Below are 26,523 nucleotides of genomic sequence, written 5' to 3'. Positions count from 1 at the left end.
ACCATCGACCATTAATATATAAATGAATAGGCAATGCAGTCATTCTATTCTAGCTTAAGATTACGTTACGTATGGGCAACATATACGTATTCGCAGTTGCTATATACTACCTCCGGTCCTAATTATAAGACCCAGTTGACTTATTTGAGGGGATTAAGGAAGTAATTAAGTTAGTTATTTGTAATAATAAGTGTTGTCATTCCTAAAATATCCTTGCTAATTAAGTATATTGGCTAGAACTATCATTATTAGAAGGATTATCTTGGAAAAAAATGCATAAATATAGGAGAGAAAATATATTGGGGTCTTATAATTAGAACCAAACAAAAAATCAAACGGGGTCTTATAATAAAGACCGGAGGTAGTATGTCCCTATTAATCTTTACTGTGTCAGACCAATTTTATCATATGTCCCCAAAAGGACAAGTCACTATATATATGATATGTCCATATAATTATCAATCCATCTTTCTTTTTTTAAAAAACAAGTCTCTGCAGAAAGAAGTTTATCGTTAGAACAATACATACTTGAAAGATAGTCACATCAAATCCATCGATCTTCGCAGAGGCACATCATGCGTAGATGAAAACTTGGTCCTATTTAATTATTTACATCAAACCGGAAGCAGTAAATCGTCTCATCATACCAATGCAACGTAGAGGCTAACAGATTAAAGGCACCTGTGTGTGTGCGTGCAGCTAAATATCTTAATTATTTAACAGCTACGGATAGTTCCCAGAATCAAAGACGACAAGGGCTTGAGGAAACAAGGACATACAAATTCACGTGGGATAATTATAAGGGGAGATGGACGAACAGCATCAATGGAAATGCAGAATCCTTACTCATATTGGCTTGCTCGGAGCAAGAAGAGGCAGTGGAGGGCTTTGAACACAGGAAGAAATTCCTTGACCCCAAGTTCTTCAGCTTCTCGTTAGCATTCAAACCTGCAAAACACCGATCAGCGCAGGCGAACGGGAAAGATTGTGAGAATCGAGAAATATAAAATGACTCGATAAAGCTAAAAGGAAGAGAAGTGAAAGTGATACTTTCGAGCCAGAAGGGAGAGTAGTGGAGAGCATAGTGCTTGGGATCCTTAAGATTCAAGAAAGGCCTCCTCTTCTCTTGGTTATAAATGGCCAGGGCTGCCTTGATCAGGTCGGAGACGGTGTCGTCTGGGGAGATCAGAACCTGCACCGGACCCAAGCTGTTCTCGATGGTCACGTTCACTAGGACCTTGGTGAGTCGGAGGGAGTCGGTGTTAAGGAAGGGCGGCGACGGAAGGGGGAGATTGAGGGAAAATCCGGCACAAAGAGGGGCAAGGACGGAGTGCTGGCGGTGGGAAGCGGAGGGAGGGTTGCCGGAGACCTTACGACGGTGACGTGGGAACGGAAAAGACATGTTGAGAAGGATGAATATTTTGTTTTTGGCGTGAGAATAAGCGGGTATGTTGTGGAATCGGCAATGCGTGAGAAGTGGCGCTACAAGTTCTGCGAGGGGAGAGTGAAGGTGAGGTATGTCGTCTTAAATTGCAAAGGAAGCTTCTCGGAAGGTGGGTGAAAGCTTCCTGGCACAAGTGGGACCTCACTCAAGACTACAATACAAATTACGTTCCCACATATCCTCAGAGGCAGAGCTCCCAGAATTACATGCCACTTTATGTAGTACCTTCGAGATGAGACCGCAGAAGGATTTCTAAAATGAAAATCATTTCTACAACGTAAATTTTATTACCGTTGATGTCAAATATTTAAAAAGTTTTTACTCAAGAGCGTTAAATATTTAGAAGTTATTTTGAAAGTAAATTTGTCACGAATTTAAAATCATTACAATATTGTCCACTTCAATAAAAAATTTTAACAGTATTTTAATAGTCAACGATAGTTTTTTTGCTACAGAGAATAATATTGCTACATTTTTAAATTTTTGAAGTAAATTTGCTCCTAAAAAAATTTCCAAATACCCAATGCTCTTAAATCAAAACTTCCAGCATAAATATGCATTTTGACTCATCACAAATTTTTTACAAATTATGAGCAGCACCATTTAGTTTTCAAAATTCATAAAACACATGAAAAATATTTCCAGTTTTCTAATTTTTTTGAATTGTTTAATTATGAAATGTTAGGTCCTTTATCAATTTTCTATTGAATATATACGTTAATATTTTATAAAAATTATTGACATTTACCTATTACAGGATATCAGTCTTTGCTTCTATACACACAAATATCAAGTACATTGCATTAAAATACTATTTCCGGTTCTATTTATAACATCTTATTTATAATATATAGATAAGGTCTCATAAATGAGATTAGAGGTAGTAATAAACATTGCATAACCCATTTGTTATCGTGGACCCGGAGATCAGGTCGGATTAGGGTGGAATTGTACCGCTTGATTTTGTCTTTGTTTTATTTCTCGGATCTTATTCGAGCCAAGTGAGTAGTGCTCTGGGGGCCCAAATCCATAAACAAAGTTCATTTGAGGCCCAAGCAAATCATGCGCGGTCCCAAACATTACGTATGAGGCGGTCTGTCAGTATCAAAGAAAAAAAAGATTCTATACAGGTGCAAGTTAAAAATTCACCTTGATCATAAATATAAAACTCTTAATTTATTTTATTTTTTATATTGATTTATTTTGTTTCTCGGTAATCTCTACAGTAGTTACAATAATTATTTCAATACATATGATTATAACAAGGGAAAACTTATATAACAATCCTCATAGTTTTATTAGATTTTGAATCAAATCGTTGTAATTTTTGTTTATTCAATCCTTATTATTTACTCAACTATTTTTTGTTAGTCCTTGCATTAGCATAAACTGTTAGTTTAAACGGATTAAGCACATAAAAGGACAGCATGATTCTACCACTTCTTCTCTCCCAGTTGCTTCCGCTCTCTCTCTAGTCAAAATTACGAGAAAGAATGTCTTCACAAAAACTCTTCCTAGGTGAGAGCAAAACATTCTTGCAAGACAAACCACTCAACTTATTATTCCTCGTTCATTTTCACTCTGAAACATTCCATTGTCATCTTCTTCACTACCCATCATCTACAAAATCCAAGACAATAAATAGCGAAAATCACAAACTGCACATATTCTTCCTCCCATTCCCTCTTCACCGCCACATTATACCAATATACTCCTCCGGTCCTTATTATAAGACCCAATTTGACTTTTTATTTGGTCCTAATTATAAGACCCAATCCATTTTCTCTCTTATATTTATGCATTTTTTTTCCAAGATAATCCTTCTAATAATGATAGTTTTAGCCAATATACTTAATTAGCAAGGATATTTTAGGAATAACAACATTTATTTATTATAAATAACCAACTTAACTTACTTCCTTAATTTTCTCAAATAAGTCAATTGGGTCTTATAATTAGGACCGGAGGAGTAGTTGATATGGCTAGAATTTTTTGCTGCAAGAGGTGTCAGATCCACCATTGTCAGCACCCCCTCACCGATCATTGTCAGAATTTTTTAGGCTCTGTAAATACTCGCTTCTCTGTTGCTTCAGGGGAAGAATGAGTAGAGTGTGCAGGACGAAGTGTTGATGATGGACATAGAAAGGTTGAAGGAAGATTAGAAAACATTGGAGGAAGAGCTTCAAGTGATGAATAAGAGATTGGAGACCATTGAGTCGTGGAGGACCCAAACGTCCTTTCTCATGTTTTGCCGGAGAAAGAGCAGAAGCAACTGGGAGAGAAGAGAGGGGGTTTCGATGTCCTTTCCGTGCTCAATGTAATGCCCCATCAGTTAATCAGTTTAAACTAACGGCTTATGTTAATGACAGGACTAACAAAAATAGTTAAATAAATAGCAAGGATTAAATTAAAAGGAAAAATAATATAGGGACCTGATTCGAAATCTAATAAAACTATAAGGACCATCATACTACTTTTCCCTCGTAACAATGACATTTTTAAAAAGACAATATATATTTATTACAAATAACTAAATGAACTAATTTTTTTAATATTAATAAATTAGTTATCTAATTTTATATTAAGAACCAGAAACAGTTTTTTTTTCTTTTGGAAAAAAAGGTGAAATGCTCATAATAAACCTCCTCATTGATGCTGAATCGCATCTCATCCAATGCAATGACATAATGCCTGCATTGCTCAGGTTCCGTTTATCTTTGAATGCTTAGGTTGCGGTTAAAGATTTTTATTCTTCATTATTTTATACGCATTGCTTCTTTTGCAGTTTTTTTTTTTTTGGCCAGAGACTTCTTTTACAGTGTTACCTGGTTCCTTTGAAAGAGGAAAGGCAATATGCCAACACAGACGATATAAATAACATGCCTGATTCCTTGATTAACTATTTAGCTGCTTCAATCGCAGGGATTATTTCACCAGCAAGTTTTTTTCATTCACATAAACTCATTCAAATTCAAAACTCTATGTTTAAGTGGTCAGAACCCTTTAACTATTGCTGGTATCAATATTTATTACTATTTCCGATCCTAATTATAAGAGTTAGTTAACTAATTTGAGGAAATTAGAGATAGAAGTTAAGTTAGTTATTTATCATAAATAGATGTATTTCCTAAAATATTATTGCTAATTAAGTGTATTGGTTAGAACTACTATTGTTAGAAGGACTATATTGGAAAAAAATACATAAATATTAGACACAAAATAGATTAAAATATTATATTTAGGATCAAAATAAAAGTCAAATAAGATCCTACGTTAAGAACCGTAGGTAGTAGTTCGTAACTTCTTCATTTCGCTTTGGTTTAATCTTTTTTTTTTTATATGCTGGAAAGAAAAGTACAAATAAAACGAAAAAACTACTGGTTTAATCTTTGCTAAGATTAAATTATTTCTGTTAGGTCTTTTTTGGCCAGTTCAATATATATATATATATATATGTGTGTGTGTGTTGTGTATACATACGTGTGTGTGCGCGCGCGCGTACAGGAAGACCCAAACAATATGCTTGACAGAGTAACTAACCATCCCTTATGACACACGGACCGAGTAAGGAGACTGAAAACACAGACGCAAAATGACAAACCATATGTGCATGGGCCAAATCATACAGATTTTAACCAACGTGATTTGAGAAAACAATATCTTGAATAAGATTGTTTTTAATATAAAAATATCTATACATAACTAAAAAAATCACACATCTTATTCACAAAAGTACACAAATGTTTTAATGAATACTCCTCCAGTCCTAAACACAGGACCCACTCTTTTTTTTTTTGGTTACAAAGAGGACAAAACGCCCAAAACAAAATAAACTAAGTAGATGGGGATTTAGATCCCAGACACTCTTCAGAAACTAAGCTCCTCAAATGAGAAGGACATGTAGTCAAAAAAGCGGTCTTGGATAACCCATCCCTTGCAAGAGAATCTGCTACTCGGTTTTGCTGTCTAGATACATGCAAGACTTTCACCTCCCACTGGAGCTTTAGCATATTCATAACCTGAATAATCACGAGACTATACATGGACTTGTTCCTATTTCCAACAATCATGTCAACCACATTTTTTGAATCAGATTCAAGAATTATCTTCTTAAACCCCATATCCCAAGCCAATTTGAGGCCTTTATACACAGCTCATTCCTCTGACTCAAGAACGCTACATGAACCAAGGCCTTTAGGATCGGAGGAGTACTTCAGAATTAAACAAAGGAGGGATATGGAGACTTATATGCCATAAAGGATTAAAGTTGATGAAACGTTCCAACATTTAGCTGCTGAAAGAACAGAATTCTATGCAATCTTCTTAGCTTTTAACTCGGTGTCACCGGCTATGGCTGAATTATTCTTTTTTTTTTTTTTAAATCATTGTTCTGATAATAATTTTAAGCTTATATGTAGAAAAAATAAATGATATTTATGGTACTCTCACCCGGCGTAGATCACTTCTAGAGTAATCGGTGGGCTTTAATTAGCAAGGTACTTTTTGTAAAACAAAAAATTAAAATGGTTAGAACAAAAGTTTAGCAATAAGTCAGCCGAACCAGTCTTAGCTATAGAAATTAAACTTTATCATGCAGTAAAGATTTAATTCTGTATAATATAATTTCCTTATATCAAATATTAAATACGCAACAAACTTCACCTTCCGTAAGTCTATACAATAGATGGGAAAAAAATAATGTGTATTTTTCCAATAAAATTTCGTTACAGGACAATATGTAACAATTAAATTTGCATTATTATATTTTACATCTTAATAAAGAATTTAAACTAGCTAATATATACTACCCTCAGTCCTTAATATAGGAATTCATTTGATTTTTATTTTAATTGTAAATATAAGACTCCAATTTACTTTGTCTCTCATCTTTATCTATTTTTTTCTAATATAGTCCTTATAATAATGGAAGTTATAGTCAATATACACTTGATTAATAATGGTATTTTAGGAAAAAAACAATATCTATTTATTATAAATAACCAACTTAATTAATTTTTTTAATTTATTTAAATTAGTCAATTAGTTTTTATATTAAGTACATAGTACAAGAGAAATGTTAAAATGAGACTGGCCGGTGAGAAATATCTGCCTGAAATGTGAGTATTTGATAGTTTACTCTAGAGAAGTGGTAGTCCCTAGAGGATACCAGCTGAGGGCAGAGGCCACCTCATCAGCAGAGCCAGATCCAATCATCTTCCTGGCTACCTGTTTGAAGAACGACATGTGTGTAAGTTATGGGAACCACATGAGAAGTTGTAGTGGGGAAATTAATAGCTGTAAGGTGTTAAATTATAACAGTTGTACTCCCGTCATATGATATTTCATGGTCGTCAAGGCCCTACGGCCTACGCCTTCTGTCTTGCCCTCTTCATATCTTATTACTTTTCCGATTCTAAATATAAGACCTTTATAAGATGAGAGGAGTATATGGCTGGTAATTAAGCTGTGCAGTGTGAATCTTCCGGAAGTTTGAAGCAGGCCAAGGCAATATCCCTCCTCTATAGTTACAGAACCAAGTACCGTAGAACAAATAAAAGTTGCCGTAAATTGCTTTCCTACGCCAAAAAAGTGTCACCTTCATTATTCTCCCCAGCAGGAAAGTCATTTTGATGCTTAATTAGTCGAACTGAGCTGCCTCAATTCCCTTTTTAAGGTTTTTCTATATTCCACTTTTAAATTTAACCAGTTTTTGGGCCTGGTTTTTCACATAAAATATGAAACCATCCAGCTATATTACATTATGAATCACTTATGAATGGACTACTAGAGTAACTTTTTTTTTCCCTCTTTTACTTTATTTTGTATATATTAATATATTAATGATTCTTACAATAACAAAACGCACGCTCCCATCTTTTTCAAACTTAATTACCGACAGCATGGTGGTATATAAATTTAAATGAAAACGCCTCCAACTTCTTCAGTCTTAATCCGTCCTCAATTACATTGCAACAATATCTGTATTAAGAATCCTCGTGTTTCAATCACGTTCAAGATGGGGTCCCGGGAAAGAAATATAGTTTACTATCAGTCAAGGATATGCCCCTAATTACTGGGATCCATGTGACTAATCAGCTAGACGTTGACCAGGAAGATATGAAGAATGAATGAAGGATGGCAATTTGCGGTCAAAAGCAGCACGTTATATGATTGGAAAGCGACGGTGAAAACGTTGAAACCAAGTCAAAAAGAGATGGCAGATAGCTATAGATGGATGCAAAGAAACAAACAAAGCAAGACCCACATTGTAATTTTTTTCACTTTTGTTACTTTTTAATGAAAATCCGATCAGCCTTCGTTTAAAGGTGCTTTTGCGAAAGCAGCCGGGCATGGCCATCAACAGTCACCGATGATATTGCTAGCTGCACTGATCTCTGATGCAACGGATGATTATTATTATTATCATTGCTTTTGGCACAATAGAGGCCATCCATCAGGACACTACTCGATGCATTTTGAAGTCCGCATGCAAATCAGTTCGCACCATCCTCTCTGTGTGTGTCACACAGTATATAACACTGTGCATATATCAATCTTCTCTTCTCCCCACAAAGCCAAAGGTGACAACTTTTTCTTGCAATAGCGATATTTAGTCCACTTACCAAATCATTTGCCTCCCATCACATCATCATCGCCGCACTCATCACTCATCTCTGTGGGGGCTGCCCACTCTTCACCTTCATATCATCTCATCATCTCCCTCTCTCTTCTCACTCTCATCATTTCATTATTTATACATCTACGTACGTATCCTTATATATACAACTCTCTGCAACTAATTCGGCTGCTGTATTTGGCAGTGATACTGAGACGATCGAGCCTATTTTGCTGCACCCGTATTTGCTGTCCTCCATTATTATGTCTCTCTCTCACAATATGAATATGATCAGTTGGATATTGGGAAGGAAGAAGGCAGCGTGGTGAATTCATCTGTAAGGAAGATTAAAATTTGCAGAAACATTATAGGTCATAATGCACGTATGGGTCCTGCAAAAGAAGATTGGTCTGCAAGTCTCGAAAGGTTTTTGTTCAATGATAGGTCATGACGAGGAAGACGTTGCCCTTCGCAGTTCAACAGTAGTGTGCTCGTGAGTGATGAAGAACTCAGAACAAAGGGAAGATTGTGTATAATACAATACGAATGATTATGAGGAATAAACAAGAAGTTGGCAGAGAGTTGATTATTAGGGATTAATGCGCATTATAATACGCTCATAATGAGGAGATAGAGATGAGTCAAATGAAAGATATTGAAGTAGACATGATAGATTATATTGGAGAGGTGCGTAAACGTCAATTTGGTGATCAGATCATTGACAGCATAGCAGGCAACAGCGTGAAGGGAGTAAATGATTAAAAGAGGGTGCCAAGTTAAAGATGCTTAGTCGCTTAATTATGGTTGCCAAGTCATGCTTCTCTTCTCAAGCCTGCTCTTCCATTGGACTCTGATCCGAAACAACACCCTTTTCCTCCATGACAACGACGTCCATCATATCTCTCTCTCCTTAATTCCTTAACATTAATTGACAAGCATCCAAAATATGCCCTTCCTCCCAGCTTTTCTGTTTAGGATTCCCTTTCATTTCACTTCTCAACTTTTACAAACCCCACCCCTATTTTCAGTCTATTCCTTCCCTAGTAAGAGTCATATTTCTAAACTTGTTTAATTTACCAACTTCATAGTAATATCATTAATTTATTGGATGCCCAAGTTAATTTTATGAGTTAAATATCAACTCAAGGGTCATTATATTAGTGATTACAGATTCACTCCATAAATTATTGGCTGGTCAAACAGAATTAACGCGGGAGCCATATCATGAACGAATAGCTGATTTAATAGCTCTTTCTTAGGCGGAAAAAAGAAGAAGAAGCTGATTAATAGCTCTTTCATCCCAAAACAAACATCATTGTCTGCCATCAAGTGTCCAACGTCATCTCTGTGTTGTTCTAATTATAAGAGCAAATTGACTAATTTGAAGAGATTAAGAAAAGAAGTTAAGTTAGTATTTTAATCATAAATAGGTGTTATCCTTCTTAAAATATCCTTACTAATCAAGTGTATTGGTTAGAATTATCATTGTTAGAAAGACTATCTTGGAAAAAAATACATAAATATTAGAGACAAAATGGATTGGAGTCTTATATTTAGGACCAAAATAAAAATCAAACGAGATCCTATATTAAGGATCGGAGGTAGTAACTAGTTACCTCCTCCTCCCTCCAATCTAGATATTTGTCATTTTAATTAGCTTTCCTAGTATATACTTCTTTGGTCTTTAGTTATATTTATATGTCATTTTATTAAATTTTTAATCTCAATATATTATTTTATCATTTATTTATTATTATGTTGAGTATTATTTTTTAAAAAGTATATGTATCAAATAAAAATAGAATTATTAAATTTTAAGATATAGGGTTAATGGGTTTTAAGTTTTTTTTTCAAAGGGAAGGAACAGAAGAGTATGTCACCGCTTGGAAGTGACGTTAGAAATTGGGGAAAATTTAGTACGAGAGTAGAGTAGTAAAGAACTAAGAAGGACATAAAATGGGATTAATAAATTGGGAGAATTATAATAAAATTTTAAGAAAATAAAAAATTATAAAACAAATCTTAAAACTTATCATTTTTTATTCTAGAACTTATAATTACAAGTTATTTAGATTGTTATTAGAATTTTTTAATAATTATTTGTCTTCAGCATGACTTGATTATAATTTCTCTGATAAATTGCTTACATATGTTGAGAGGATATAAAAGGGGCGTCAGGCATTTGAAAATTCCCGCAAATAATTGCGAAGCAGCAAGGCGCATCACAGCATCTCGCGAACAAAACGCCCCCCTTCTCCTCCACCCATATTCGTTTTTGCCTCCTCGCTTCCAATAATCGCTCCGAGCCATTGTTTCTGTTTCCCGGCGACATGCTGCCCTACCAATCTTTGCAGGAAGCTGAGGCGGCTCTCGGCCGTAACCTCACCTTCTCCGAGACCCTCTGGTTCAATTACTCTGCTCGCAAGTCCGATTACTTTCTTTATTGCCATAACATACTCTTCCTCTTTCTCATTTTCTCCCTCCTCCCCATTCCTCTTGTCTTCTTGGAGATCAAGCGCTTAGCCGGCTTCGACAAGTACAAGATTCAACCCAAGGTTCGTCTATCTTTGGACGAAATGCTTAGGTGCTATAAGGATGTCATGCGCATGTTCCTTCTAGTCGTTGGACCTCTGCAACTCGTCTCATATCCCTCCATCAAGGTATGTTTGTGGCAGATTGCTAAATTGCTCGAGTGCGCTTGATTCAGTTTAAAATCTTACGGAATCTGATTCTTTGCCTATGCATTGACTCCCAATTTCTTTTGCGCGTACAGGATTTAGAAGATGGTTTGCCTTTGCATTTTTCTTTTCAAATGTTTCTTGATTTTATTATGCTGCGATCCCCCTGACCAGTGAGATCTCTGTTAGTAACCCAAGATGTAGTATCATGTATCTCCAATCACATCCGGATAATAATCTTTTCCGACTTTTATTTCGATGCACTTTGTTATTTCAGTTTAGAGCTTATTTGCTATCTTTCCAAGTTTTAGAGAGAGCAGGGGAGTCGGATATTCGGATCTTGTACATGGCTTACTTCAATTAAATATCACATTATGGAATGACTGGCGGTTTTGAACTGAATTACCTGTTTCAATCTGTTACAGATTATTGGAATCCGGACGGGGCTGCCATTGCCGTCGGGATGGGAGATTCTTTCACAGCTGGCGGTGTATTTTATGATAGAGGACTATACCAATTACTGGATTCACAGGTTTCTGCATTGTAAGTGGGGTTACGAGAAGATTCATAGAGTCCACCATGAATACACAGCTCCCATTGGATTTGCGGCACCCTACGCCCATTGGGCGGAGATATTGATCCTTGGAATTCCATCTTTTCTTGGACCAGCTATTGTTCCTGGGCACATGATTACATTCTGGTTGTGGATAGCATTGAGGCAGATTGAGGCGATCGACACGCACAGCGGGTAATGCTCGACATTCCGCATCTTTCTCACTACCTTTTATTTTCTTATTTTCTGCTTCACTCGATTTTTCCCGAACGATGCCGACCTCAGAGTTCCTTTCGTTGATATTCCTAAATGCAATTCTATTAGAGGCATTAACCCTCCCCCCCACCCAAAAAAAAAAAAAGAAAGAGAAAAAGAAAAGAGTCTATGTAAGCCACTTTAGACTGGAAAACTCTCCAAATGACGGTTGGTCTAGTCTTTATTTCCTGGTATCGAAATTTCGCAACAGATTCCTTAACAAAAATTAGAAATGCAGGGGGAATTTTTGACATTAGAAGTCACTATACAGATTTTTACTTCTAAAACGGTTGTCTAGTGTTGTTTTGCTGGAAACCTGTTGATTCTATCATCTGGCATCATGTTCACGATCATATGCTGGGGTTTTACAAAGTACATGACCTCTGGGTCTCTATTCTTGTGTGGCCTCTGCAGTGCCTGACTTTTTGATATTGTTTTTCTCGTCAGGTATGACTTCCCCTGGAGTATTACAAAGTACATTCCGTTTTACGGTGGCGCAGAGTATCACGATTACCATCATTATGTTGGAGGATATTGCCAAAGCAATTTCGCATCAGTTTTCACGTACTGTGATTACATCTATGGAACTGACAAGGTTGGATCATGAATCTGGAATTCTTCGGCGATATAAATAACTTCATAGTTCTTTCAAGGTGTTCAATCATGTTGAGATAATTTACTTTTGTTGTCACAGGGTTATAGACATCAGAAGAAAATCCTTCAGAAGGTATATATCTACATCTTATAAAAATTAGTGGCTAATTTCTTTAATCATGTTTCTGTCCATGTTTCTGGTGATAGAGATGCTTTTGTCTATTGTCCTTATTTTAACCTCTTCCCTCTGAAGTTGAATGAAATTTGATCATTTTACACAAGTAATAAAATAGAAATTAGTTGCATGCATCCCAGTAACATTATTATGCATAGATACTTTAATCTAAGATTGAATACATAATTTATTTATGCTTGAAAGTAGCGACATTCTGCAGCAACTATCTTTTTTCTTTTCCTTAACCCTACTTTTGGCGGCGTGTTTTAGTTGAAGGAGGAGTTGAAGAACCGCGTTGAACAGAATGGAGGGTCGTACAACAACCAAAATGACAAGTTTGACTGATTATGGGGCGGCATCTGCAGCTTAGGTGTGTTATTCGAATCTTTAAGTTGGCGCGGACACAGGTGCCAGTGAAAAATAGACGCCTTCAGTAGCTTGAGGAGGTTAAGATTAGAACGGCGTTTCTGTTGTCTAGAAGGGGCAGGTAGTGAGTCCAAAAAAAAAAAAAAAAAAAAGAAGGGGCAGGTAGAACCTGTGACTCCGTGCGAGTAATAGGGAGGAATTTGTACTGTAGTCAAGAAATAGAATTCGAACTACTTTTTTCTGTTTTTGTTTGCTTCGTGTTTTGATCAGAGTCTCACTTTGTGGGTCGTTAGTTCTTAAATACGAAGAGAGGCTGCTTCTCCAAAATGATTTAGGTGTTATGATAAACTAGACTCCATTGACTGGCATCCGTGAACAAGTAACCATCGATATGCGGTCTGTCACATATATGGACGAGTATGTGGCGGGGCATGATGACTCACCGGCGGTTCTCATCGGCTTCCACGAAGTTCTGAGGAAGCTGAAGTCTTTTGGTTAATTGTTTTGTATTGGGGGGGGGGTGACTCTGGCGTATATTGCAGCGTTGAGAGCTTTAAGTCAAACTTCTCTCCGTAATTACAGAGTTGGAGTTATTATTGGTGAGAACTATTTACGTATGAGTTGATGATTTCTCATGTTTACGCGACTAGGTATACCTGTCCGATCTCTGTCATCAATTTTTCTTTTGGGGACGTAAAAGAGAATCTATTTGCGAGAACAGAAGGCAAGTATCCTCGTTGCTTTTTTAGCAAGTCGAGCATATCTTATATAGTATCGCAAGGGGCAGGGTGAGGCACGGCAGCTGCCCGTCTAGCTCAGTCGGTAGAGCGCAAGGCTCTTAACCTTGTGGTCGTGGGTTCGAGCCCCACGGTGGGCGCCTTGATGTTTTTGAGAAAAAATATTTAATTTATTTAAAACAGTATGACGAGAGGAACATGTGGGCCTATTGTGTTGGGAAACAAAACGAGGCCCAAAACGAGGGAGGGAATAGTATGATTAGAGTAATAGGGTTAAAGGTGACATCGAGCCATAAAACGAGGAGATAGGTGGGTAGGCCGTAGCCCCCTAGTGAAGGGGATAGTGCAAAATATAAGGCCCAGGCGGGACAGGAGACGTGAACAGGGAAAGGGTGAGAGCCATGACTGGGGCCGGCGACGATGTGCGCTTCAACTCTCCAGTTGTGACGGCTAATCTCCTTTCATTCCATTTATGTACGTATCTGGGCCACTTTCATAAAGTGTTTTTCTTTTTGAAGGCATCATTAGTGGTATTGCCAGCTTCTCGTTCCTTGCCGTACACGTGGACACCCTTCCATCCCCTTCTAGTAGAGCTGGTAATATGAGTTGAACCTGTAGGCTTAACTCGCCAACCGGTCATAAAGTAATGAGTTGGGTTAAAAAAAATAGAGACTATTTTGATGCGGTTATTTTCAGCCCGCACCCACCAATCCACAGCTCCCCACAAGCTAACCCGCTAGGCCTTTGTTTTATTTTTTAAAATTTTTTTATAATTTTATTTTAATTTTAATGAGAAAAAGTTTTATCATTTTCACTTGATTTACATATAACTTTATATTTTACATATCACTTTATATTTTATTAGAAACTTTAATTCTAAATTTGATTTCTCATTTTCTTTATTGTTTTTACTACTTTTGTACTAATAAAATCACTGTTAACAATAAATTGTATATTTATATTTGGGAAAATTGTAAATAAAAACCCCCAGCATGTAAAATTACGACTTGAGACTCTTAATTTGAAACATAGCAAATAAGAACCCTATCTCACTTTTGCAAATATGAAATCATGATAAAATGTCCCTCAGCCAAATGATAAGTTGATTACGGAAAATAACAAATTCACTTTACCGAATGATAACTTCAATAGACCAATAAGTAATACAAGATTGAAACCAGAGATTCAACATTGATTCTGATTATAAAACTTTAAACGAATTTTTATAATTAGGACCGAAAGATAATATTATGTATTACCCGGTTTGCTTTTAACTATCGGGCACACATACATGTACACGTTGTGTTTCACTGTGCGAACTCACCCCTTTTTGATTTGATGTTTTTGTTTTTGGGGGGGTTGTGGGGGACTGGCGGAGAGGATGCTGTCCTTAATAGTGGATGCTAAATCAACATCCTTCTGGCTCCTTGATTGGTGCCACTGAGTACCTGATATTACGGGCCTATACAAAGAAGTCTACGTTTGACTATAGTAGTACTAGTACTACGATAACGAAAAATACACAAAAACAGTCTTCATTTTAATCTTTTCCATTCAAAGTATTTATTTGGTAATTAAAGAAACTCCGTCCCTTATTCTCTATCAAGCTTTAGACTCATTTAAAATGATTTATAAGTATTTTTTTATTTAAAATAATTTATAAACATCTTGTCAATCATTATTTATCATGTTAAATCAATTTTATCTTGACTTATATTAAACATGTTTATAAATTATTATTCAATTTTTTTACTATTAGTATTAACAAATCAGGCTGACCATCCTCCTGGCACCCCACCCTTGACCTATAAGGGGCAAAAAAAAAGAAGAATACGTATTTTTTTATTGGATTTCAAAATCTTGCCTTACAAGATTTGGACCAGATGAATCCTACATTTCTCCTCGATTTAATTATCAATAAATTTTTTATTCAATGGCACTTTGTACTTTCTCTCATTAAGAAGATTGTGGGTTCTGCATTCTATGGTGACAAAACTGGGGGGAATCCGGTCCCCTCCCCTTTGAAGAGAGTAGGGTTTTTAAACTGCTAACTAAACCAAACAGGAAAAAACAAAAAATCTTCAGTCGTCCATGAAATAATTATAATGGCATTAGATTAGCCCAACATGCAAATGAGATAGTAAATGTCAGATGCAGGGAACAGCCCTGAATCGAAAATTATCGATATTAAATCATCATTTTTAATATTCAAAACTTGCTTTTACACATCGTCTTCAATGCAAGTTGTTGAAAGTAAAATAAACGATTAAAAAAAATTAAAACTGAGGTAAGTAAAAACTGGGATAGGCTGGGTCTAAAGGGGAACCAGGGCCAAAAAGGACCACAGTGTAGCTGATATAGGGTAATTGATGAAACTTGACAAGTGAATAATGGCGGAAATTAAAATAAAATTGTGGCATCAAATACTAATCGTTGCTGCACCATGCATCTCCATATCGTCTTTATTCTTGTAATTATCTTCATCACTGGAATAATTTATTGTTATTGCATTAATTGCAAATGATTATTTAGATTAAGAGAATGTATGCAAAACAAATACACATAGCAATTTTTTTATATTAAAAAAAAGACAGACAATGAGGCTTAAAAGCATTAATGCTTCGTATGGCTTAAGAGAAAACATTTCATGCACGTACTACAACGAACAGTTTCAGTTATTTTACTTTCATAACAGATAACCCAGCATAATACTACATCCAGTCTTTAATATACGACCTAATTAACTAATTTAAGAATATTAAAAAAATCAGTTATGTTAGTTATTTGTTATAAATAGATATTGTATTTTTCAAAATATCCGTACTAATCATGTATATTAGTTAAAATTATTATTTAATAAAACATTTAACATGATTAACTATTATAAGGACTGCTTTAAAAAAAAATATGATAGATAAAGTGGATTTGGGTCTTATATTTAGAACCAAATTGAAAATCAAACAAACTCTTGTAATCTAATAAAGGACGGAGGTAGTGATCAATATTTATTGACATATTGTAGAGTTTTAGAGAATAGCAAAGGTAGGGTTATTGATCACTTATAAATAGTATAGTTTGCTAAAAATTTTATATCTTACTGTCATGATTTCTCATGCCTTGCACAAATAGACGAGATATATCGTTTACTATTCAAAACTCAAATGATTTTCAATGGATTACGTATATTAATGACATCACTTACTTGTGACAATGTTGGAATTCATGATCTTTAATAGTTTAATATTACCTCCGGTCATAATTATAATGCTTCATTTATAGACTATAAACAAGGTTTTATAAGTATGATAGGAGGTAGTATATCATACTCGAAACTATTCATAATTTAACGAACGTAAACGTGACCTGCGACAATCCCGTAAATCAATCTGCAGGGAATTTGAAAAGTAACAAGGTTGACTCAGTGCACCGTTTGTGACGCAAGAATCATGGTGTGTGAGAAGGGGAAAAGCTTAAAGCTTAGAAAATTACAGGTCAAAGAGGCACGTGCTTGGCATTATCAAAGAAGAAGACAGCAACCCCCATCCTCGTATATTCAAACATCTTCTTTCAGATGATCTTGGGGCAGTAAGTGAATGAAAATCATCCATATTTAATCCTTGGCAAATTACAATTATATGTTCAGGACAAAGAAAAACTCATAAGAGGTTGGGCCTCAAGATCCGACAGGAATCAAGTGAACTTAAATGTGTTAAACAATCTGGGGGGTTAGTTTAGGAGTTGGAATTAAATTAACAGAAAATTAAACTTGTTAATACCTCCAATTTTTTAGATAAGATTTACTTTCTAATACGAAGAATTGGTGAAGGTAGTTATTAAAATATGAGCAGTTGGCAGTAGCGAAACGGATTTCGTCCTTCCGGATTTGGCCAACATCTGGGTAAGTACAATGGGCAACATAGAGTTGTTGGATATGGTGATGGATTTGGGTAAATTAAACAGTTGGTGGACAAGGGCAGGCCTACTAAGGTATTATTTAGTTTGGTGGGTTTTAGTGTATCGTCAGAGCAAACCCATCTGCCACTTCAATTAACGCCCAGCTCCTAAGCTCCCTATTAACAAAATACTATTATTCATTGCAGCAAAATTGGAATTAATAAAATGGAAACAACAGTTTATGCTACATGTGCATCCACCTTACCTTAACCTGTTTTCATTATGAAAATTTAGCTATTATTATTTAATTATACCTGAAATGTCGTTGCCTATAACAATCTGCTGTATTAAAAACTGACTTGTACTGAACTTCTTAGGAGTCATGTCCAGATAATTTTTGTGGCATTTAATACTTGATCAGGAATCCCCTAAACTTTTGAACTAAAATACAGTATATAAATATCATATTTTTGAACTAAAAAAGCCTCAATGTATTTCGAATCCATTTCTTTTTCTTCCCATCTCTATTGTATTTCTTGAATGTATACTAAAAGACGACAGATGGGGCTGTGAGCGATGGAACCCCAATAATTTTGACATGTTTACGGCAACAAATGATTAAGAGGAGGGGGTCATTATGAGTCATTATAGCAAAACGTATTGTAATTACGATAGGAACACCGACTCAATACCATGATTCAAATTTGCAATTATAAAAGCGTGTGCCCCTCGTGGCATGCTCTCTTGTTATTTTTCTTACCGTTATGGTTTTCTGCAATCTCCTGATGATACATGGTGATCACTGTCTCGAATTTTTGCAAATTAATAATATAGTAAGAAAAAAAATACAGAGGGCTCTTACAGTCTTGCGATATTACTTATTAGGGCTTCAAAACTTCAAATTCACGAGCTTGAGGTCCCTGAGTAAACACAAATACATAGCGGGGACCTGTATTGGAGATTGGAAATTTGTGGGTAGGCTTCTTGTGGATATTGGAATTAAGAGCGGTCATGGAGGTCACAAGTATACCTCTTTTAGTAAAACTCGATCCGCTTTTGTTCGGAGCTTTCCCTCCGCACCCCTTCCATGCATGCATGGTTGCATGCTTGTGCCCAGCTCTTACCAACCTGCGTGCCTCTTGCTCACTCTAGGTTTGACATTTTTCAATAACTAATGCATCACAGTTACAGTGAATTTGGTCTAATCTTGAGATATTCAATTCTTAATTCTTAAAATATTGAAGCTAATTGAGATATTTACTTTGATATTAAATCCAAAATCTTAATTCATATTATCTCGTTAGTTTATAATACTTTTTCAAGATACCCATATTAATTACATATGCTAAAAGGAGGCTTTTATCAATAAAATTCTGATGCCCATGATGGCATTCCTAAAAAACCAGATACCCATTTATTATAAATAAATAAACTAATTTTTTAATATGAAAAAAATAGGGCCCGTGTCACAGTCAACTCTGTTCTATAGTCATAGGAACTGTTTTTTTTTTTTGGGACTGAACATAGGAACTGATTTAGAATTCATCAAATTCCTAGGCTGCCCTTTAGTGTCCGCACATTCAATTCATCACATGATGCAACAAATCACAAAAGGAAAGGCCCTTGCCCTCCGCCCCACTTCCCATAATTATTTATTTAATTCATTTACAATGTAAATAAACAAAACCAAAAGTGAAGGAGAAAAAAGAAAGAAACGGACAAATCAAGCCTCCCCCACCCATGGCAAGCCCCCCACAATTAGACCCTTAAAAAGAAAATTAACATATTAACCTTCAAAGTTTAAATAAACAAAATATTGTTTTTTAAAAAAAGTTCCGGAGGGCGGAGCGGACGCCAAAACTAAGCCCCACATTGGGAGCGCGTGTTTTCCACCTCCCAATAGATGCAAACTGACGACCATGATCGGCTCCTTGGTTTCGTACGTGGGACTCCGGCTCCAGTCTTTCCTCGTTGGCTCGTTGTCCCAGTTACCATCAACATCCCCGACAATGTCCCCCACGCGCAGATAATCTCCGCGTGAAAGCGCGTTCACTTCCTCTGAGGATCGTCAACAGTGTCTCCCGAGTTCTCTCCTAGTCTCTCCCCCTTTGCCTTGCCATTATTATTTCTCAATCTCAATTCTCGCTGCCCCATTCTTCTTTGTCCCCGAATCCTTTTTATCGCAGTTTTTTTTTTAGAATTTTTTTTTATCAGTAATGAGCACATCATAGAGACGAAATTAAGCCTCCTCGTCCTAGTTACTTACTACTCTTGTCCGATCACTGGTCTTTGTCGTGGTATGGCATGCCACCGGGAATACAAATCCCGACCACCATCACCGGTTTTCTCCGTCTAAATGCACCGAACACGATGCCGTTTCATCAGGACTCTTGAATCCCAGAGCGACAACGATGACGAGGACGGTGAATATGTAATCAAACCGTCCCTAGCTGAAATCAGATTTTTCATCCGTTTGGGTGCTTACAGCAATGACGACCACTAACACTGAAACACCGCCTGTCGACACAGCTTCGGCCGACGAGCTTGCAGCAAAAGCTGTGCACAAGCGCTATGAAGGGCTGGTTATGGTTCGAAACAAAGCCATTAAAGGTAAAGGGGCTTGGTATTGGGCACACCTGGAGCCCATGTTGGTTCACAACACTGACACTGGACTTCCTAAGGCAGTGAAGCTCAGGTGCTCTCTGTGCGACGCCGTATTTTCCGCCTCGAATCCTTCTCGCACTGCTTCTGAGCATCTAAAGCGTGGAACTTGTCCCAATTTCAGTTCTGCACCTGTGCCCATTTCCTCTGTTTCACCTACAGCTGCAATTGTGTCGTCGCCGCCGTCTTCTTCCGCTCACCACAATCACCGCAAGAGAACTTCCTCTTCTTCTTCTGCTGGTAGAGCGTCTGGTGGTGGGCCCGCTTCGTCTTACCCAGCTCCTCAGCTTGCCATGGTGGATCCGTTGCGATTCTGCGGGGAGCTCACGTACACGACGTCGTCAGCATCACCTAGTCCTGTAGTGACAGGTGGTGCAGCGGGTTTGTTGCCACAACAACCGCATTTGATGCTATCCGGAGGGAAGGAGGATTTGGGAGCTCTGGCTATGTTGGAAGACAGTGTGAAGAAGCTCAAGAGTCCTAAAACGTCACCTGGTCCTATTCTTAGCAAGACCCAGATTGATAGTGCGCTCGATTACCTCGCTGACTGGGTGTATGAATCTTGTGGGTCGGTGTCTTTTTCGAGTTTGGAGCACCCAAAGTTCAGAGCTTTCCTTAACCAGGTGGGTTTGCCAGCTATTTCTCGCAGAGAATTGACAGGAGCGAGATTGGACGCCAAATTTGAGGAAGCCAAGGTAGAATTGGAAGCGCGAATCAGAGATGCCCTGTTCTTTCAAATTGCATCTGATGGGTGGAAACCCAAGAAATATGGGGTTTACAGTGATGAGAATTTGGTGAATTTGAGCGTGAATCTCCCCAATGGGACCAGTTTGTACCGAAGGGCGGTGTTTGTGACCGATTCTGCTCCTTCTAAGTATGCAGAGGAGGTGCTGTGGGAGACAATCACTGGCATTTGCGGGAATGTTGTGCAACAGTGTGTAGGGATAGTTGCGGACAAGTTTAAGGCCAAGGCTTTGAAAAACTTGGAGATTCAGAATCATTGGATGGTAAATCTTTCTTGTCAGTTTCAAGGCTTCAATAGTTTAATCAAGGACTTCGGCAAGGAACTTCAGTTGTTCAGCACCGTCACCGAGAATTGTCTCAAGCTCGCAAATTTTGTCAATTACAAGTCTCAGGTTCGGAATAGTTTCCAAAAGTACCAGTCGCAAGAGTACGGCCACACCTGGTTAATCCGAGTGCCGTCGCGAGATGCCCAAAATTTTAACTTTGCGCCTGTTCACACGATGATAGAAGACATACTGAGTTCGGCTCGTGCTTTTCAGTTAATTCTGTTAGATGAATCATTCAAAATGGTATGCATTGAAGACCCAACAGCGAGAGAAGTGGGAGATATGATCCGCGATGTGGGTTTTTGGAATGAATTGGAGGCAGTTCAATCATTGGTTAAACTGGTGAAGGACATGGCTCTGGAGATCGAGACAGAAAGACCGCTTGTGGGTCAATGCCTTCCTCTGTGGGACGAATTGAAAGCAAAGGTGAAGGAATGGTGCTCCAAATTCCATATTGAAGAAGAATCAGTGGAGAAAGTGGTTGAAAGGCGATTTAAGAAGAACTACCACCCTGCTTGGGCTGCTGCTTATATTCTTGACCCACTTTACTTGGTAAGGGACACTAGCGGCAAGTACCTTCCTCCGTTTAAGTGCTTGACGCCGGAGCAAGAGAAAGATGTTGACAGGCTCATAACCAGGCTTGTTTCGAAGGACGAAGCCCATATTGCTCTAATGGAGCTTATGAAATGGAGAACAGAAGGGCTTGATCCTCTTTATGCCCAAGCTGTACAGATGAAGGAGAGGGATCCTGTGACTGGGAAGATGAGAATTGCCAACCCACAAAGCAGCCGGCTTGTGTGGGAAACTTACCTTACAGAGTTCAAATCTTTAGGCAAAGTTGCTGTGAGGCTAATATTCCTTCACGCAACCTCGTGCGGATTCAAATGCAACGTGTCCTTATTGAGATGGGTGTGTGCTCGTGGACACTCCAGGACCGCACTGGACAAAGCTCAGAAATTGATATTTATTGCAGCTCATTCCAAAATGGAGAGACGCGATTTCTCTAGTGATGAAGATAAGGATGCAGAGCTGTTTACCTTGGCAAACGGGGAGGATGATGTGCTCAACCAGGTCCTTGTTGATACATCCTCAGCCTAGCATTTTTTTTTAAAATTGGTTTATCAGTTAGGATATTTCATTTTTAGAATTTATTAAATTCTTTTACCACCCGCCTTCTTCTCCTTCCTCCTCCTTGTCTTTGGTCTTCTTTCAACCACTCCCTCTGTTTGTATTTTGTTCATTTAGTCTGAGGATTTTTGGGGCAGCAAGGGGACACATCTGTGGGGGAAAAGATTTTCTGTATTGCTACTTCCTTCTTTGGCCCTTGCATGGTTTTGAAGTTGTTAAATACGCGGGGAAAGAATATCTCGTCTTGTTTGTAAGGCTAGAAAAAGGAGCATGAACTGGGGCACATAACTGGAAGCATGTCGTAGAAATTTTTATTCCTGACATAAATAATAGTGTATTTGTAAAGGGGAAGGTTTTTATGAATTCTCCTTTGGTTTTAAGATCCGATCCCCACTCACTTTCTCACCTCTTGTCGAAACTAGCAGTTGTTGTGAATTCATGTAATTGTGCATGGACATTAATTCCATTTTAAGCTTTTCACACCTTCCGCTAAAGCTGCAGAGAATCCTTTGTAATGGTTTGCCGGGCGAAAAAACAAGGGAATCCATGTAATGCAAGGTAGGCTTTGTCTAGGGAAACTGTCTTACTGAGATGAGGTGTGGATGTCTGCGTGTCTTTAAACGTCGTTCGAGAATGTTGAAACTCGAAAGGCAGCGACCCTGTAAAACCTGGGAAGATGCTACGCTTTCAAACAATCCTCCGCGCACATCGATTGAGATTGAGTATTTCAGCTCCAAATATATTCAACTTTCTGCCTATAAAGTCAATGTCGTCCATGAATAGGCCTATTTTCAAGGAGGGGCGGAGAGATCAGCTCGGCTTTAGATGGTGCGTCAGCAGAACAAGGCCCGCAGGTCGCAGGATTAAAGTCTCTGTTAGCTAACGTTGTCGTGGATGATGGGGCTCAGTTCACTTTCCGCTGCCAAAAGTCTCGTCATCAATCTTGGGATAGTCAGCTAACAAAAGTAATAATAGTAACAATGATAATGATAACTTCACATGGTGCCGTACAAGCGCAGGACTTGACTTTCATGAGAATAGAGGGCATGAATTATTAGTACTATTTTACAACTTAAATGTTCTAGGTGGCAGGAGTAGACAAAGATATGGTTGAACTGGTGAGTGAGCCATAAAATGGTTGGTTGTTAGTAGGACTTGGTGGACCATCTGCAAGGAGGAGTTAGTATCTCGGAAAAAGGAATATTTGGCAGAGAGATGTCTTGGCGGTAAATGGAATGAGTTGGAAAATAGTACAGGAGTGAAAAACGGACCTCAAAACATGAGATGAAATATGAATGGTGGCACTGGGGCAGGCTCGATCTGAATAGATTTTGGAACCCCACCATGGAAGTTGGAACCAAAAGCTAGAGTCATTTTCTGATGAGAGGATTGGGATGAAGATGAGATGAGGATTAAGTTGGATTCAATCAAATCAGCTTTAGGTAACTTCTCTTTTAAACATTCCAAAGCTTAGTATTGCTGAAGCAGAGGCTTTAGAGATGATGCTTCCCATGATTGCCACAAAGGTCTTCTTTTGAGAACCCTAAGCAAAGCAATACTGTCGGCATGAAGCACCACACAAGATGCTCCTGTCCTTATTCTATGCTATCCTTTTTAATTTTTTTTATGGTTATTTGATTTGAGTCGTGTTCAAATATTATCATTCTGCATTTATGCCGACTTAAAATCGAGATCTCCGTTAAAGCTCTTTTGCTGAAGTTGTTGAATTAGTAATGAAAAGTATTAGCCTCAACCTACTGCTGCATGATCCTCCTTATGTGTTTCTATTCTTATCTGACTGATTCTCTTGTTATTTTATTTCATGTCACACATGCTTTTGCTACGGAAAGCTGTTGGAAAGTGAAATTACAACAAACTCTACCAACAACACCGTTGTTTTATTGTTCGTTGTCACTATCTAACAGTTTCCCATTCGAGTCATGCCGTTGCGACTTTAACGGCGAAGTTCAGCCCTGCACATATCCTATTTACACTGCTCTCTTCGTACAATTAGCTCACCTAAACCATTTTTAATATTCTAATTACTGTGATTGCAGTGCCATCATTTGCTCGCGCGCCTTGTTTGAAGTTATTCGAACATATAATAAAGAGAATAAAGAAAACAATGAGCGTAAAATTGATTTTATTTTATTTTTCAATCACATTTCATTACCTCAATTTTGTAAATCAAAGCAGGACTGGACAATGCTTTAGATATCATTTGGCAGCAAGCATTAAAAATTAGAAGTAGGATCGGTATTGAGATAAATTCTTCCAAATATTTATTTCATATACCGTAAAATTATTTTTGAAATTATAGTTTGATTTCTATCTAAACACTCTTTAAAAAAATAAAAAAAACAATGAACATAAAACCGATTTTATTTTATTTTTCAATCACATTTCATTACCTCGATTTTGTAACTCAAAGCAGGAGCCGGACAGTGGTTTAGATTTCAGCTGGTTGATGGGATTGTTAACTCGGCAGTGATGTCTTGGACAGCGACCCGCTCGAAAGAAATATCCAGTTGTTTTTAACTGAGAAGTTTATATTAATAGTGATACAAGTCTTGTGCTATTTATTTTGAATGTTCACTGAAAATTATCAGGAGCACATAACAACACAGGAATACAGTTGTTGTTGTGAGGAGTCTGATAAACCGAAAGGAAGGTAACTCTATGGTGCATATATTATTCTTGTCCACTGTAAACTGTAGCAGACTGGGATACAAACAATGTCATCATCATCATTATCACTTAGCATTCATGTTTTTGAAATACGAATCTCTCTTTTGTGAAGGTGGATGGGTTTCACATTCCCACACCCACCACTGCCAACAGTAAAAAGGTGAAAAATGAATGAAGTGGGTCTTTTTTTTAAGTGTTCACCTTTCGGTAAATGAAGTGACTGAGTAGAAATCTAGAAAAAAGTAGAGAGTGAATGAAGAAATAGTAGTATTACTATTACCCCGCTCCCGTGGGTCGAGTGTATCGTGTAATTACTCGCTAAGTGGCCAGCAGACACAAATCATTGTCGGCAAGCCTCACCAAAGCTGACTGCTCACCAACTAAAAGCTCTCTCTCTCTCTCTCTCTCTCTATCTCTCTCCAGAAGTTTAGTTTAAGCTCTTTATATGGCTTAGCTTGTATGGTATGCAATTGCAACGCACCTCTCTACAATTCTGGGGCGAGCTTGCTAGTGGTAAAGCAAAGGATATGTAATGATTAGTATAGGACGACACAGGCTTTATACGAGAATCTTCTCCTGTTCCAATGCCCTGATTGTGTCACCTTTCTTATCTTTTTTCCCTGCGCCTTTGTTCATTATTATTGGTTTTACTACTCAATATTTATTTGTTTGCCTTTTTCTCGTGGACGTGTCCTTTTCTACCACCACACCATTCAGGCATCGATGCTCCCACAGAAAGCAGAAAAATGCTCTTGTGACTTGTGCTCCATCCTGCCCTACCCTCCTCCTTCCCATTTAATCTTCCCCGTCATTATTAATCCCCTTCATGTTTTGTTATTCTCGCCCAAATTTAACCTTCTTTCCATTTTTTTAAGTTGGTAAAGGTTAATAAGTGGCTGCTTGATTCTCGACGTCAAGAATGTGTTTGTGTCAACTTTGAATTGAAAGTTCCCGAGGATGAGGATTATATTTTGCAGATCTTTATAACTTTATTCCGGTGATATAGTTTCCTTCTGTCAACAATAAACAAGTATATATTAATTTATGTGAAGTGACGAGAAGTCAAAAAATATGTCCTCATGGAATTCAAAGGGCGAGACGTTCGAATCGGAAATACGTCCTGTGTCTTGAGTAGCCAGTACGTAATGGACCACCAGAGTTTGAATAGGTACGTTGCTTTGTGTTTTCAAAAAACTGGGTACGTTACTACTATTATTCAATTAAAAGACGCTCGCGTTTTCAAAAGAGAGATACGGTGCAAAGAACTACTTTGAGTTGATTTCCACCGTTGTTTCCCATGGTCCGCTAGTAATTATGAAATTCATTTCCTTCTCAAAGATGGAGCCAAAAAGTCCTCCCTCTTTCCGTATTTTTTTCACCAACTCGCTTTTCTTTATCATACCTCCTTCCATTGTTCCTTATTCATCCATGTACGATCCAATTCTTTAATACGATATGTTTTGTTATTTTTTTCCCCAAATAAAGTCACGTGACTCGTCTTCCTCCTCCATTATGATATTACGGTATATGCACGTGTTCCATTCTGAGCCTCTAGGAAAGTCTTTCATCTTTGGGGTAATCAATGTGAATGAACACTCCGTGCACCTAAATACTTAATTCATTCAGGTGGGTGTAGTGGCAAAAATGTTAATTATAACCAAGAC

General features: G+C 37.6%; 3 protein-coding genes and 1 non-coding gene across 4 annotated transcripts; 3 read left to right on the top strand and 1 right to left on the bottom strand.

The window, feature by feature from the left end:
- Positions 1-493: 493 nt before the first annotated feature.
- Positions 494-1,473, bottom strand: LOC114721096 (uncharacterized). The gene is made up of 2 exons (XM_028906909.1): positions 1,051-1,473; positions 494-948 (listed from the first exon to the last, which is right to left on the bottom strand). Exons 1-2 carry the CDS (start codon positions 1,400-1,402, stop codon positions 797-799), a joined length of 504 nt encoding a protein of 167 aa, XP_028762742.1. The 5' UTR covers positions 1,403-1,473; the 3' UTR covers positions 494-796.
- An 8,781-nt stretch (positions 1,474-10,254) lies between these two features.
- On the top strand, positions 10,255-13,343 carry LOC114721091 (methylsterol monooxygenase 1-1). The gene is made up of 6 exons (XM_028906904.1): positions 10,255-10,720; positions 11,164-11,486; positions 11,994-12,141; positions 12,241-12,273; positions 12,586-12,802; positions 12,844-13,343. Exons 1-5 carry the CDS (start codon positions 10,391-10,393, stop codon positions 12,658-12,660), a joined length of 909 nt encoding a protein of 302 aa, XP_028762737.1. The 5' UTR covers positions 10,255-10,390; the 3' UTR covers positions 12,661-12,802; positions 12,844-13,343.
- Positions 13,344-13,485: 142 nt separating this feature from the next.
- On the top strand, positions 13,486-13,558 carry TRNAK-CUU (transfer RNA lysine (anticodon CUU)). Its single transcript has one exon. It is a non-coding gene; the product is annotated as a tRNA-Lys (tRNA).
- Positions 13,559-19,295: 5,737 nt separating this feature from the next.
- On the top strand, positions 19,296-22,581 carry LOC114721093 (uncharacterized). The gene has a single exon (XM_028906907.1). It carries the CDS (start codon positions 19,802-19,804, stop codon positions 22,139-22,141), a length of 2,340 nt encoding a protein of 779 aa, XP_028762740.1. The 5' UTR covers positions 19,296-19,801; the 3' UTR covers positions 22,142-22,581.
- Positions 22,582-26,523: the final 3,942 nt, after the last annotated feature.

Source organism: Neltuma alba, unplaced genomic scaffold (genome assembly GCF_004799145.2).
Source record: "Neltuma alba isolate B1F8T4 unplaced genomic scaffold, ASM479914v2 tig00012010_pilon, whole genome shotgun sequence".
Lineage (NCBI taxonomy): Eukaryota > Viridiplantae > Streptophyta > Magnoliopsida > Fabales > Fabaceae > Neltuma > Neltuma alba.
This window is presented reverse-complemented; position numbering and strand designations above follow the sequence as displayed.

What these genes read in the sequence shown, in the direction of transcription:
- LOC114721093 (XM_028906907.1), top strand. Translation starts at nt 19,802, where the DNA reads ATGACGACCACTAACACTGAAACACCGCCTGTCGACACAGCTTCGGCC.
- LOC114721096 (XM_028906909.1), bottom strand. Translation starts at nt 1,402, where the DNA reads ATGTCTTTTCCGTTCCCACGTCACCGTCGTAAGGTCTCCGGCAACCCT. An exon ending in CTCTCCCTTCTGGCTCGAAA is followed by an intron (nt 949 to 1,050) that starts GTATCACTTTCA and finishes GGTGTTTTGCAG; the next exon opens with GTTTGAATGCTAACGAGAAG.
- LOC114721091 (XM_028906904.1), top strand. Translation starts at nt 10,391, where the DNA reads ATGCTGCCCTACCAATCTTTGCAGGAAGCTGAGGCGGCTCTCGGCCGT. An exon ending in TCTCATATCCCTCCATCAAG is followed by an intron (nt 10,721 to 11,163) that starts GTATGTTTGTGG and finishes AATCTGTTACAG; the next exon opens with ATTATTGGAATCCGGACGGG. An exon ending in GCGATCGACACGCACAGCGG is followed by an intron (nt 11,487 to 11,993) that starts GTAATGCTCGAC and finishes TTTTCTCGTCAG; the next exon opens with GTATGACTTCCCCTGGAGTA.